The sequence below is a fragment of the Petromyzon marinus genome, chromosome 12, assembly GCF_048934315.1.
Source record: "Petromyzon marinus isolate PM22_M1 ecotype Great Lakes invasive population chromosome 12, UKy_Petmar_22M1.pri1.0, whole genome shotgun sequence".
Classification (NCBI taxonomy): Eukaryota; Metazoa; Chordata; class Hyperoartia; order Petromyzontiformes; family Petromyzontidae; genus Petromyzon; species Petromyzon marinus.
In genome coordinates this window covers 9,709,120-9,723,017 of record NC_133678.1, presented here as the reverse complement: position 1 = coordinate 9,723,017, position 13,898 = coordinate 9,709,120, and the positions used below count along the sequence as shown (strand labels likewise).

The 13,898-nt window shown below is 42.4% G+C and overlaps 1 protein-coding gene across 1 annotated transcript in view; it reads right to left on the bottom strand.

Annotated features, from left to right (window-relative positions):
* LOC116941582 (CUB and sushi domain-containing protein 3-like) overlaps positions 1–13,898 on the bottom strand; it is a 409,001-nt gene that overhangs the window by 153,318 nt on the left and 241,785 nt on the right. The window contains exons 13-14 of the mRNA XM_032952774.2: positions 11,084–11,266; positions 4,486–4,812 (exon numbers count right to left, since the gene is read on the bottom strand). Of these exons, the coding sequence (XP_032808665.2) occupies positions 4,486–4,812; positions 11,084–11,266 (510 nt within the window). The remainder of the gene's footprint in view (positions 1–4,485; positions 4,813–11,083; positions 11,267–13,898) is intronic.

Genomic DNA, 13,898 nt, shown 5'->3' with positions numbered 1-13,898 from the left:
TACCACCTTCCGATGTTAGTTGTTATTTTTGGCTCTCTGATCTTACATTAACAGGTTAAATTTCTCACCCTAACACAGCCACCTCGCTTGCCGAGCTCGATGTTGCTGCTCTGCGATCTCCCATTAACATGCCAATCTCTCACATTAACATAGCCACAACCGCACGCGCATCGTGGAGGTCGCCCTCCGATCTCACATTAACATGCTAATTTCTCACATTAACATCACTAGCCCCGCCCACATCGTTTATGACCTTTGGGCTACACCCATTTTTTAACCTTTAAAACAGCCTGCATCAGCAGCTTTTGCCCGCTTTTTTGCCTCCTGATGACGATCGCTTGTGTTGTGATCGAAACGTCATAGTTTTTTGTTATTTTCTTTGAACCTATCTACATGACTTTACCAAAACACCCAAAGAATATAAACTGTGGTGCAGCATGCCTAGGAGAGAAACCTTCTGTAACTTCTTGGTCACGCGTCAAAAGCTCAGACAGTCAGTCACTGGACTAGCTTTTAGATCCTAATTGGCGAATGATATCACATTGGATGAAGGCATTGTAGGCGACCCGTCAACATCAATACACAGCTAAAGCTACAGAAGTTGTACTCAAAGGACACAGAAACCTCCTTCAGCAAATAATAGTTGTTTCCCGGGGAAGACAGCTAACCTCTAGGACCACTGCCATGGGGCACTCTCGAATGGTGATGTAACTATGCAGGACAAATAAAGCAGCACTTTCCAGAGAGCTAGATAGGAATGTGTCCTCCACAAAAGTTATTCCTGAACCGTCAGCATGTATCATGGAATGAGCTTGGTCCAGAAAATGAATGGAAGCAGCAAGACATTTGCACAGCTGGCAGATTCTGCCTTGTCTCCGAATGATAGAATTGATAATAATGTGTTTGATGTGTACTGGGAGAAGTCCATCAAAAAATGTTGAGAGACATAACTGAGGTTCAGAAACCAGATATATATTCAAAAAAATTGCCCCAAGGCCACAGCATCCAGCTGTCCAAAATATGTTTGTGTCTGCCCCTGCAACAATTCAAGTTTAATCTACTTCTTTGTGGAAGAGTGCATGCTGTCTAAATACAGAGAGATAATCTGCAACACATAATTAATTGTATATGATTTTTGCGGAACAATGCCACATGTTTCCAAGGGATCACTACTGGTAGGAGCTTCAAGAATTTAAGTTTACACAAGAAGAAAGCAGGCACCCGCATGCTTCTACTTGCATTACATGCTTCATAGACTCGGTGTAAAGAATCCACAGCCATAAATGTTGACAATACTGTACCTTGGTTTTGAAAATAAATTAGATTGCTCTAGATTGTTCTCTGTACCAAAAGTGTGGTACAGAGAACCGTACAAGGTTCCTTGACATTGGATAGCTTGGAACTTCACTCAGAAGCAGTGCCTGTGAGGCTCTGATTAGGTTGTGAATCTGTCAGTGTGGTTTGCAGGCCATGATACGTTCAACCACCTGAAACATCTTAAAGCGAAAAAATAAAATAATAAAATATATATAAAACAATAAAATTCTCACGACTTTACCGAAAGAACCAAGAATATGAATCACTGCAGTCACAAAAGCTTTAAATCAAAATCTTAAAGCGAAGTAAATTGACCAAGATCCCTTCAGTCAGGTTCGCCGATCATGGGTCGTGTCTCCAAAACTACGTCAGAAAATACAGTTTACTTCAATTTACTTGAGTTTACTCGTTGCATATTCCTTTCGTCCAAGCGAATGCACTGCGATGGCAACTGTTCAGTTCCAAACGAGGAAGAAACGGACTCTCTTCAGCCCTTGCACTGAAGATTCTCTCTTGAAGCATGTCCTCTGTGCCAATTACCAAGCTGCCATTGTGAGGCTGTGCCTTTAAAACAAGTCTCTGTGCCAAACCCAGAAGGATACCGGTGGAGAACAGATCATGATGATGGCAATTTGCTCATTGTCTGGATGAGTGGCTCACCTGCACCAGAGGCTGTTATAGAATTGCGGTCATTCAACCGTGCATATTCCTGCAAACCACCAGTTTGTACTTGTCTTGTAAATGGCTTGAGATGCATGAACATGTGCAAGTTAAGAATGATGTAGAAATTGGCGAACTGATCATGCTACTGAAAATGTTGAACTTGATGAATGTGAGGATATCATAGATCATTATTTTGAACCGTAGACTTTTAGACAATGGCAAAAAACATTTAGTTAAAGACATGCATGTCATCACTTTTACTTCAATGTTTGCATATTTTTGTGTGCATAACCTGTACTCTTCAGGTTGTAATTAAAGTCATTGTAAAACATTAAATAATCACTTCATGAATGTTCATTTTATATGTTATATGAATTAATACACGATCAAAGTCATTCATATTTAAAGTCCCAAGTAGCAAATTACGTGTTCTTTGGGTCTTTCGGTAAAGTTACGTAGATAGGTTTTCTTTGAACCTTTGAACCTATCTGCGTGACTTTACCGAAAGACCCAAAGAATATGAATTCCTGCAGTCACGAAAGCTTTAAGTCAAGCAAGATATGTATTGGAAGTTTTATAACATTTTCCATGTGTAATCACGATATGTTCTTCATGAGAAATGTGATAAAGTCGATTGCTTTAAAGCCTTTAGAAGCACACATACCATCACAAAAACATCGTATATTTTTTTCCTTACCATGGGCACACATTCTTTGTACATTAATACATGGGTGTGGAATCACGATTTCAAGTTTCATTTCCTGACTCAGGTCCAATTTGATTTTAACGTGCGTGGGAACATTTGACAGCTGATAAGTAGCACTAAGCTGGCATTCTGCAATGGTTATCACATCAAATTATACATAGGAGACATAGACCATTTTGAACATTTTACGATAAAAATTTTCCCCCCAAAATGGTACAGATGAGTGTCATTTCTTACCTGAAACAAACTAAACTATTTTATTTCACCAGGTAAGGCTCACTGAGTTATAGTGCTATTTTATCAGAAGCGACCGAGCCACACATTATATCTCAACGAAGTGACTTATCGCGTGGAAATGTATAGCAGCCAAATACTCTAAATGCGTGTTTATAACTGCGGAGAGAAAAACTGGAGGGCCCGGAGAAAAAAAATTACGCAACCACGGGGTGAACATGCAAACTCCAAATATACAGGTCTCAAGGTCGGGATCGAACCCACGGGATCGAACCCACGACCTCCTGTAAAACAGGCAAGGTAGGTAACATCTCGTCCCCCGTGGCGCCTATATATTTAAACAATTAAATTACCAGAGTACTCATGAAGCCATCCACTGGCCCACTTACTCACCAACTTCACCAACCTCACCAAACCCACCAACCACCACCGTACCAAACAAAATAATAAACATTAAACTTTCAACCACCTGCATAGCCTGCAAATGAATATGTACAAAACTGACATTGTCTCGTAAATTATATTAATACGTTTAATTTATGGCAAGTCTTAATTGAAGATGGCAATGTAAACCAAACATGTCTAATAGAGATAAAAACTAAACAAAAATAATTACGCAAAATACCTCAACATGAAATACATAATAAATAGGTCAATCAATAAATACATTCTATCAGCACCAGAATGTTTAACTAAGTACAAAGGAAAAAGCATGCTTAAAAAACATTTCAATATTTTATGTTCCCAATTAAAAATAAAGAGATTGTAATAAACATTAATCAGAGTCACTGGCAGAAACATAATTGTTACTGTAGCTCACCAGAGGCTTGGGGAGGCGCATCATTCATGAAATTATACTGGGGGGAAGATTAATAAAACATTCATTCATTCCTCCTTTATTCTAAACCAGGGGTAGCCTCTGGCACTTGAAGAAACACACCGACAGAATACATCTGTCTGCTTCCATGACAAGTCATGATCAAAACTATCACCAGAATCTGATTAGATAATAACTAGGACATAAGTTTTTCAATGTCTTCGTTAGTCAGTGAAAATAACTGAAATAGGAATAATAAAGACAAAAAATAAATATTCAGTTGACCCCACACGGCACTGACCAGCAGATTGTATGGTCATACAATCCCCATGACTGACATGGTGATGGGGGGGATCTTCATTCAGCAGTGGATTACGAAGGGGCTGTCAACTATGTACTGGCATTTATTTTAAAACGATAAATAAGAACCTTTCCATCAAACCTACCTCATATAAAGGGAGATGTATCATTATTTTATTGAAGTACAAGGCACATTATCGATATTGTTATACTCAAAAGCTTGGAAATATTGATTGCTGATGCTCATTTGCAAATTTAACTTCGAATAACAGATTATTATAACAGTTATAAGGCACTCATTAAGCAGTGTGTATATATATAATGATGGCGTTTATGGTCTGTGTTTGTGCATCACTGCAAACACAAACCCCGCGTTAATCGCATGCCACTGGCGACCACTGCCGGTATTGTGAGCTGTGTCCCCCACCTCCCCCCGCCCCCCGCTTACTGGCATAGGTGATGTTGAAGCCCCTGCCAGAGGCGGAATGATCCGACTGGAACTCAAGGCGCAGCACCTGCCCCGTGCTGGCCAGATGGAAAGGCGCCTCCGTGCCAGTGAAGGTGCCGAGCACGGTCGTGTCGGCCCTCTCCCCGGCCTTCACGGTCAGAAAGTCGAACTGCGATTCGATGTCGAAGTCGTGGAAGAGCAGGTGGATGCGGCTGCGTGGCTCGGCCAGCACCAGCCACACGCAGTTCACGTTGTTGCCGTAGCCCTCGGGGTAGTTGGGAGAGAGCACCTCTCCATTTGGCGAAGTGAAGTTTACAAAGCACGGAACTGCAACGGGATGAAAGCGTGGGGTGGGGGGGGGGTTGTTGAAATACAAAGGGTGTAAAAAAAAGCTTTGCTTTAGTCATTCTGCTTTGTGTGTTTCCAATGTCAGCATTGGCCCTTGCTATGTGCCTGCACGTCAGCAATTACAACAGGGTGCGTTTTTAGGGGGGGAAAACAACCAGATGTAACAGAAAATAGGAGAAAATATATATAATGTCGCATGTCCAGCATGGCCAATTAACTCCCCACACCCAGTGCAGTATTTGTGCACGATGTGATCATTTTTTACTGATGTCCACAAATCAGACATTTTCACATATACTCATGTATTCTTAATCTTGCATACATTTACTTATAAAGTGCATGTTTTAAACCAGTTTGAACTACATGCTGGTCAAGTAACATAATTGTGTATGGTGTAACTGTTATTTTCTACAGATGTTTGCATATCCAGCCTTTTCACATATCCGTCTATATGTCAGTTGCCAGCGAGTTGGATATCCAACGTTGTACTGTACACATCGATGGCTATAATAAACGTTACAGATGAGCGCAATAAACTCAATTATTTCAACGAAACTGTTTTTATTTTACCAGTAAGGCCCACTGAGATATATAGCTCGTTTTCAGAAGCGACCTGTCCACAAATGATAGCTCAACGAAATGGCTTATTGCGTGAAAATTTACAACCGCCAAATACTCTAAAATAATGTTTGTAAATGTGGAGGAAAAAACCAGAGGACCCAGAGAAAAATCCACGCGACCACAGGGAGTCAATGCAAACTCCAAACATACAGACGTCAGGGTTGGGATTGAACCCAAGACCTCCTGCATACCAGGCGAGGGAGTTAACATGTCGCCACCATGGCACCTAGAATTCATGGAGGAAAACAAGAGAATTGTTTTCATCAAAGAAAAAAACCCCTGTTGCTTTTAAAATACATGTTTTATTCTAATGCAGTGAGCCCTGAATCCATTAAATGCAAGTCACAAATCTGCACTGCAGAAGAATATCGCAGTCCCTGTGAGCTAGGAGTTTAAACCGCGGAGGCAGCCCCATTGGCAGCAGGGTCAACGCATGGCAGGACACGGTGCTCGGCAGATTACTTATCATGGACACACTACAGGAAAACTGGATGTGAGCCTAAATTATAGATTACCACGTCCTTAAAATTTAAATAAGGTCAAAACCTCTACACATTTTTTTTTTACCTGACGAACAAGAAAAAATAAACTGAATACATTAATACATGAATCAATAAAATCACAATTCAGAACAAACCGAAATTATGTATAAGAACGCATAGTAGAAGCATAGACAATGAGTAGTATGGAATGAATATTTTAGATATTATCTTTGAAATATTACAGCTCACAACATTGGTTGATTATGCACACCCTCTTCCGTGTGTTCATAATAAATGCGCATAGCGTGATTAACATTATTTCTTGTCAAAGTGGTAAGATGCAGCAGGCAACGATGCGATACATCATCAAGTCGTGGTCAACCTTAAATAATCTATGGGCCCTATGTGCATAACATTTTGAACAGGCCATTTTCTATGCCACGTCGGTATTCTGGCATCATGCATGGTGACGACGCTGAATAGCAAGCATTGAAATGCATAACAGCCCCACATGCAATCAATAAAACACAGCACTGCAGATGGTAAACTCTTTAAGAAAACTTCAGGTGTATGGATATACTCAAATACTTGTTGGGTGATGCATGTCAATGATACATTTTATTAGGTGGTGCATCATTAAAAAAATATTTAAATGTATATCGTCACATTAAATTGGCTCAAAAATCTTCAACAATTTTTTAAAAACTTTTTTTTTGGGGGGGGGGGGAATCTATTCATGTGTGATTATCTAAAGCAGTGGTCCCCAGCATTATTGGACCCCTGGTCCACAGCCAGCCCTCCAAATGTGTTCACAACCCACCATGCACTGATAACAGATGGTATGATGTCCATAAACAATGTCAGCAATCAGCGGACTCAGCCAGAAGCCTGCTGTTTTTGCTGAGTCATGAACACGATCTCAATAATCATGCAATGGGCAGCATAAGAAAATGGTGTGTTGTTAAAAATACGATAGCATCTGCCTCGGATCACTTCCTTGCAGAAACCCAGTGGTCCGCGGAACAAAGGTTGGGAAACACTGATCTAAGCAATAAAAGGTGATCTCCAATATGGTAATTGCAACCTGTACAAATATAAAGTGGACACATTTCACAATGTAAAAAAAAGCGAATCCTCCATGAATTCGCACTGCATGAATTCTGCAGCCACATTCCTAATCATCTGTATATCCTAAGGGAAGGAGTCTGCACAGTCGTGGCATGCAGTGCACCGCTGAGCTACATACTTGACAGCCATAAAACACTTTGTAACTGCAATTAATAAAATGCCGTGGGGCATGTAGGTGAGTCAGTGGTTAATGTGCTGCATCCAGGTTTAAACACTAATGTCCATTGCTGATGTTCCAAAATATTCCAAATAACTCAAACAGATCTCCACAAAAGGTTAGGGTCTCCTCCAAGGCTGCGGTGCTCAACGAGTGGATTTAAGTCTGGCACTCTGAGAATACACAGAAAACCAAGACAGCCACACCTCCGATTATCAGGGTTGGCTGCATACGGTGTGAAATAAGTTTAACATACGTATGTATGTACGTACATATGTATGTTCAACTTCTTCTTGGTTCTTTCGGTAAAGTCACGTAGAATGGAAATAAAATAATAAAAAACACATAATAAAATAAAATTATCACGACGTTTCGGCCACAACACAAGTGGCCTTCTTCAGGTGAAGAAACAGGTCTGTCCAGAAGACAGAGCTTGACCTGGGAGTGGCTTTTGATGATTTCTCGCAACATATAACAGTTATTTATAGTAGCAAAGACAGTAAAAGTTGGCTATAAACGCACCTAATATGTGAACAGTTATAATATAAGCAATGCATCGTTACATTGCACTGATGGGGGGAAGGCAATGACAATTTCCGGAGTTTCCAAGGGGTGTGCTTCTTTTTATATATAATATATTATTATAATCTATTATTTTTGTGATTGGTTGTTTCATCGTGCTGGTGAGGTTGCAGAATGTGTTAATTCTTATATAAGAATACACTGCAAACACTCCCTCAAGTTGTTCACTTACGAGTTTTGATCACAGAGGTTCAGACCATTAACAATTCATGAGCTCAGGCATGGCCTACCAACGTTGATAAATAAATTTAACATATTGAAATTACCATTATTTTCAAAGAAAATGTAACGGTACTGACACGTTAACTATATGATCTGGGCTCTTGGACCATACACAAGGTGTATGGTGGAGTAGCTTTGTCCAAATTACCATCAACTAAAGCTAAACAATTTTTTATTTTACCATGTAAGGCCCACTGAGCAATATAGCTCTTTTTCTGAAGCGACCTGGCCACAAATGATACCTCAACGAAGTTACTTATCACGTGGACATTTAATGCAGCCAAATACTCTGAACCCATGTTGAATCTCAATATGGAGGGAAAAACTGGAGGACCTGGAGCAAAATCCACACAACCACGGGGAGAAAATGCAAACTCAAAATATGCAGGTGTCAGGGTTGGGATCGAATCCATGCCACAAATATAGCTTAATGAAGTGGCTTATCACGTGGAAATGTATAGCAGCCAACTACTCTAAACCAGTGGTTCTTAACCTGGGGTACACGCACCCCTGGGGGTACAAGTCATGTCAGATTTCTTTAGAAGGTAAATAATTGAAAACAAATTAAACACGGGCATGTCAGTACAACTACTACAAACATAAGTATTTATTTACATTTTTGTAACATTCCTTAAGTACAAATACTGGAGGAAGGGCCTTTGCTATTGATGCCCCCAGGGTCTGGAATGCTATTGCCAATAAACTGCAACTTGAATCACTACCTATGTCAAAATTGCTCTAGAGGAGTTGTACACCCCTAGCTGCGACTGCTATTCAGTGGCCTAAAATCAAATGTTTCGCTCCGGATGACCGCTGCAAAGTATGATATTGTGTTTTCATTTAGTGTGCTGATCTTTAAAGGTGCATTGAAAAATGTTGATACTCCTACCGATGCTCCTGCTGTTGTGGAGTGACTCATGCAGCCACCTATGGCTACAGGGTTTGGTGGTACATGTTGTTTATGTCGTTTATTGTGAAATTTCGGTCACAGTTCCTATGATCACTGTTACATTGCTTTTATGGCTTTATTTTGGTGATTTCGAAAATATTTTTTGGTTTGGCCATAATTGTTTGTTGTAGTACGGAGTTAAGTTGTCTTGTGGTTGTTGTTGTTGTTTGACTTGCATCCCACTGGGATTTTTGCACACAGCGTTGGTGTACGGTGTTTTTTCTGGAAGACTTGCTGTTTTTTCCTGGATTTTTCTGTTTGCGCAGTCAATATAAGATGTTTTCTCGTTCATGTTTTTGTTAGTTGCGATTGCACCCAATTCAAGAGCCGAATGGCTCACAAGGCTATACCAAATAAATTAATCTGAAACTGATTGAGAACCAAAGGGGTGAAAGGCTGCAGTAAAGGTTAAGAACCACTGCTCTAAGCGCACTCACATGTGCGTGACCTCTCCAGATCTTGGAGGTTATAACAGGGCTGAGCCTGGATGGTGCTTGAATGAGCGACCACCTCGGGTACCACGTTGGCGAGATGTTAACTACCTTGCCTGGTATACAGGGGGTCGTGGGTTCGATCCCAACCCTGACACTTGCTGTACATTTGGAGGTTGCAGTTTCTCCCTGTCGTCAGGTGGAGTTTTCTCCGGGTCCTCCGGTTTTTCCCTCCACATTAAAAAAAACCTGCGTTAAGAGTATTGAGCTGCTATAAGTTTACACATGATAAGCCACTTCGTTAAACTATCAATTGTGGCCAGGTCGCTTTTGAAAAAGAGATAAACAGCTTTGTGGGCGTTACATGAAAAAATACAAATAGTTTAGGAGTAAAATAACAGATGTACATGATGTGGGGGCTACATTGTGGGCAGCATAGGGCAGTGAAGAAAAAACATTTGCTTTAGGGGCCTTAGGTGATGAACTCCCGCTCCCGCTCCCTCGCCCCACACATGCATACACAAAGACAAAGACCCCCATTTTTCCTTAACAAACTGTAGGAGCAAGTGCTGTTAGCGAGTAACACTTATGAAGGCTGGTACGGCAGGCGAGCGGGTGGGTGGCCAACACCATGCCCGGCCGCCTTTGTCTCTCCAGTGGTGATGTTTACACACCACACCAGGCACTGGTGTTGGCCGTGAGTAAGGATTGAACTCGAGTCACCGCTTTCATAGCACAGCGCGCTCTAACCGCTACACTACCGCTCCCCACACACTCACACTCTCACACACACGCGCGTGTCCCGCACGCACACACGCAAATGCTCACTCCCAGCGCGAGGCCGACTCGTTACACCTCGCAGAGGATCACTCCGTCTGAACAAAATAGTTCCGCGGTTCAGTTTGCAACTGCGAATTCGTGTTTTAAGTCAATGTTAATGGGTTTTTTTCATGGAAGGCTGGTTCGTAAGCACGGGCGTTCGTAAGTCGGGCGTTCGTAAGTTGAGGACTGCCTGTGCTGTATTTCTATGCCTCCCTTGATAAAGTATGTTAAAATAACACATGCACGGCAGAGCGAGGCATTTATCCAGCAAGTAGGGGCATGGGTAGTGCTGTGTGTGTGTGTGTGTGCACGGGCACTTGACACAAGGCTTGGTGTTCGGTTTAACTTATGTGTTCACAAGAAAGCCATCGTCGGTTTTTTTTGTTTGTTTATTTTTTTAACATTGAAGAGAAATAGTGGCAGCTTTTTGGCAGTTGTGGTGTAAAAGGCAAAGTGAATGGATATCCTGTGACACGCTGAAAAAAATACACTTAGGGCATGCAAAAAAAGTTTGTGGAAAATTGTTTACATGTTTTTCTGTTGTTGTAAATATTGCATTTCGCACGTGAATTCACAAACGTGTCTGAAATGCTACAGACATATGCCCACACATGTCACATTAATACAACAAGCAAATACAGTATATAGTATACACATATGCAAATGTTGTATATAGAGACACCGATACATTACACGCCACTTTTGCAGATGAATATAAATGCTCGGAGTGTATTGGGCGATTATCTGTATTGACGGACACTCATGCGTTTTACACGTTACACTTCTATTCAGCTCAGCTAATGCCAATCAATTTGCAAAGTTAACCAAACAAACATGAAAATTGCCGTTTACTCACAGATGCAGTGCGGGACGTTTGCAGACCACTGGTTGTTGCTCTGACAGGTGATGGTCTTCTCCCCGACGAGCTCAAATGCTGCCTGACACTCAAATGTCAGCGAGTCTCTGTGGGAGAAGCCGGAGCCCTCCCGCCTCCCGTGCTGAGGGACCCCGGGGTCTCCGCAGCTCCTCTCCGCAATCTCTGCGAGCGCACACACACCGCGAGCCAAACGAAAAAACACCGTCGCGGCCTCTGTAACGAGACTCATTCACACACTCGTCGTTACAATGGGGCGGAGGGCCACCTGGAAATCAATGGAACAGCAAGGCAGACAAGAGGGCATTGCTTAGATATGGCGTGAGGGACTGAGCGTGCTGGGAGAATCGGGCCCGAGTTGAACGCGTGAGGGTTATCCAGAGTGGGTGTGCGGCTGGATCTTGGGGGAAGGATGGAAAAGGAGAGAGGTATTAAAATAATGTTAAGTACAAGAGTGTGATGCATATTTTCTCAGTTTTGTCTCCATTATCATTAAAAAAAAAAACGTCATGGGATAAGTTGGTCAAATTCGCGTGAAATCCAAGCTTAGATTAATCATTTTATGATTAGAAATGAATGTATACAAATGGAATTGCAATCATGGGATCGTTGAGGGGAGTCAGGCTGTGGAGAGCCTAGAACAGCCTTAAGGTAAGAAGGCATGGCCCGTTTGGCTTCACAGGCCAAATAGAATTGGCATTAAAATGTATGGCCGATGCCTTCGTAATCCTGTAAATTATAATTGCAAAACTGGTCGATACCGGTGGGCTTCTGGAATCGCTGGCATTTCCATTCAAATGCATGGTCAATGTCTGAGGTGTGAAATCTGGCCCAATTCCACCCTGATTCTGGCACCGCATTCAAGCATTGTGAGAACACTACCACTTAGATTACCCACCAGGACCACTAAGACCATCTTAACTACCAACGGGATCACTGTGATGACCAAGTTACCACTGACCATGGGAACTAACACTGGGAGCATTGGCATTACTACTCGAAGCACCTTGGCCACTCTGCCTACCACTGGGATAACCAGAACTACCATATAATTGAATGCACACTGGCGCATGTATTCATACACTTAGACATCTGCACGCATGTATGCACACATGGATGCTCACCCATGAATATTTTACCATGGGAATTACCCAAAGCAGAATCGCCCAGCTATACTTTACAGGATACACTTTGAACTAAAAGGACCACAGTGTCAACTTGGTGGAACTGCACTTAACAACAATGAGCATTCAGTGCTAGCCCACAATGAAAAAGTAAAAAAAGCGTAGGCCACTATACAAATTCAGCAAATACAGTGTACATTTGTAACGCGCGTGGGGTTTTGCAAACAGCGTGCACGCACATGTCAGCCGCGGACTGTGAGGTCACATCAGGGCGAATAGGTGCCACGAGAGAAAGCAACGCGAGAGAAAGAAAGGCGGCCAATTAAGATGCAGAGCCGTGATTGGCTGGCTGCAAATGCAGGCGGTGGAGTAGGCGCCTCGGAGTCTGCAGATGGAGGCGATAGCAGCGGGCGCCACGTGCGGGAGGACGCCAGCTGAATTAGGGCGTTTAATGAGGAGGAGGAGGATAAATAGGGAACGGGTGAGGCAGGGAGTTGAGTTGGAGTGAAGACAAGAGGGGAGACAGGAGAAGCCACGGGACCCGCTCGCCACACCTCGCCCTCTCCAGCGGTGATGGCTGATCCCCCACTGGAGGCAAGGGCAAGGGCGAGGTTGGAGAAGTGAGGGAAGACAGGCTAGCGGTACAGAGGCTAGTGGAATCCTAAGTGTGAGTGCGCGAAGACTAGCAGAAGAGAGGCAAGCAGAGTACATAGCGGAAGGCTAGCAGTAGAGAAGCTCTCAGAGTGTATAGCACGAGGTTGGCAGTAGAGAAGCTAGCATAACATATAGTGAAAAGCGAGCAGTGTATGGTGGGAAGCTACCAGAGGGTGTAGTGATAAGCGAGCAGAGCGTGGCGGGCAGGCTAGCAGTAGAGAGGCTAGGAGAGAGCAGGCAAGCAGTGGAGAGGCAAAGAGCGTGAGAGAGGGCAGGCTAGCAGTGGAGAGGTTGAGAGAGAGATAGAACGAAGAGAACGAAGCGCTGTCCTACCAGACAGTCTCGTCCCTTCACCTGATGGAGGCCGCTTGTGTTGTGGCCGAAACGTCGTGAGAATTTTATTGTGTTATTTTATTTTATCAATTTATTATTTTATTCTCATTCTACGTGACTTTACCGAAAGAACCAAAGAAGACAAGGAGTTATGTTCAATCAAAAGTGACACAGGAGAAAAAAATAAATCTTGATTTGATGATGGACGCTTGTGTTGTGCCCGAAACGTCGTGATTAATTTTATTTTATACCTACGTGACTTTACCGAAAGAACCAAAGAGTAAGGAGAAAATTAAGTTGTCCGCGTGAAATAAAAACATTACACTTATACAGATTGGCTCGTCTAAAATAGCACTGGATTGGCACAGATGGTGCACTTATTTGAGAGCACATCCATAAACTTCAAAACCTGAATATAAAGACTATTACAGATTTGGAGAAAAGGGTTAAATGTATGAAAATGTAAATATCCCACGATCATTTATAAGCAGGGTTTAATTTGTCACTGTATTTTTCCTGAGTCCACTGGAAGACTGAAGGTGACTTATATCCACATACATTTCTAGAGGGATACTGGATGTGGTGTGCAGTGTGCCCAGATGAAATTACGTCTTTCTCATGAGTTGATTTGAGGTTCCAAGATTACTTATAGTCGTGTGTGTGTGTGAATAACAGAATGTTTATGG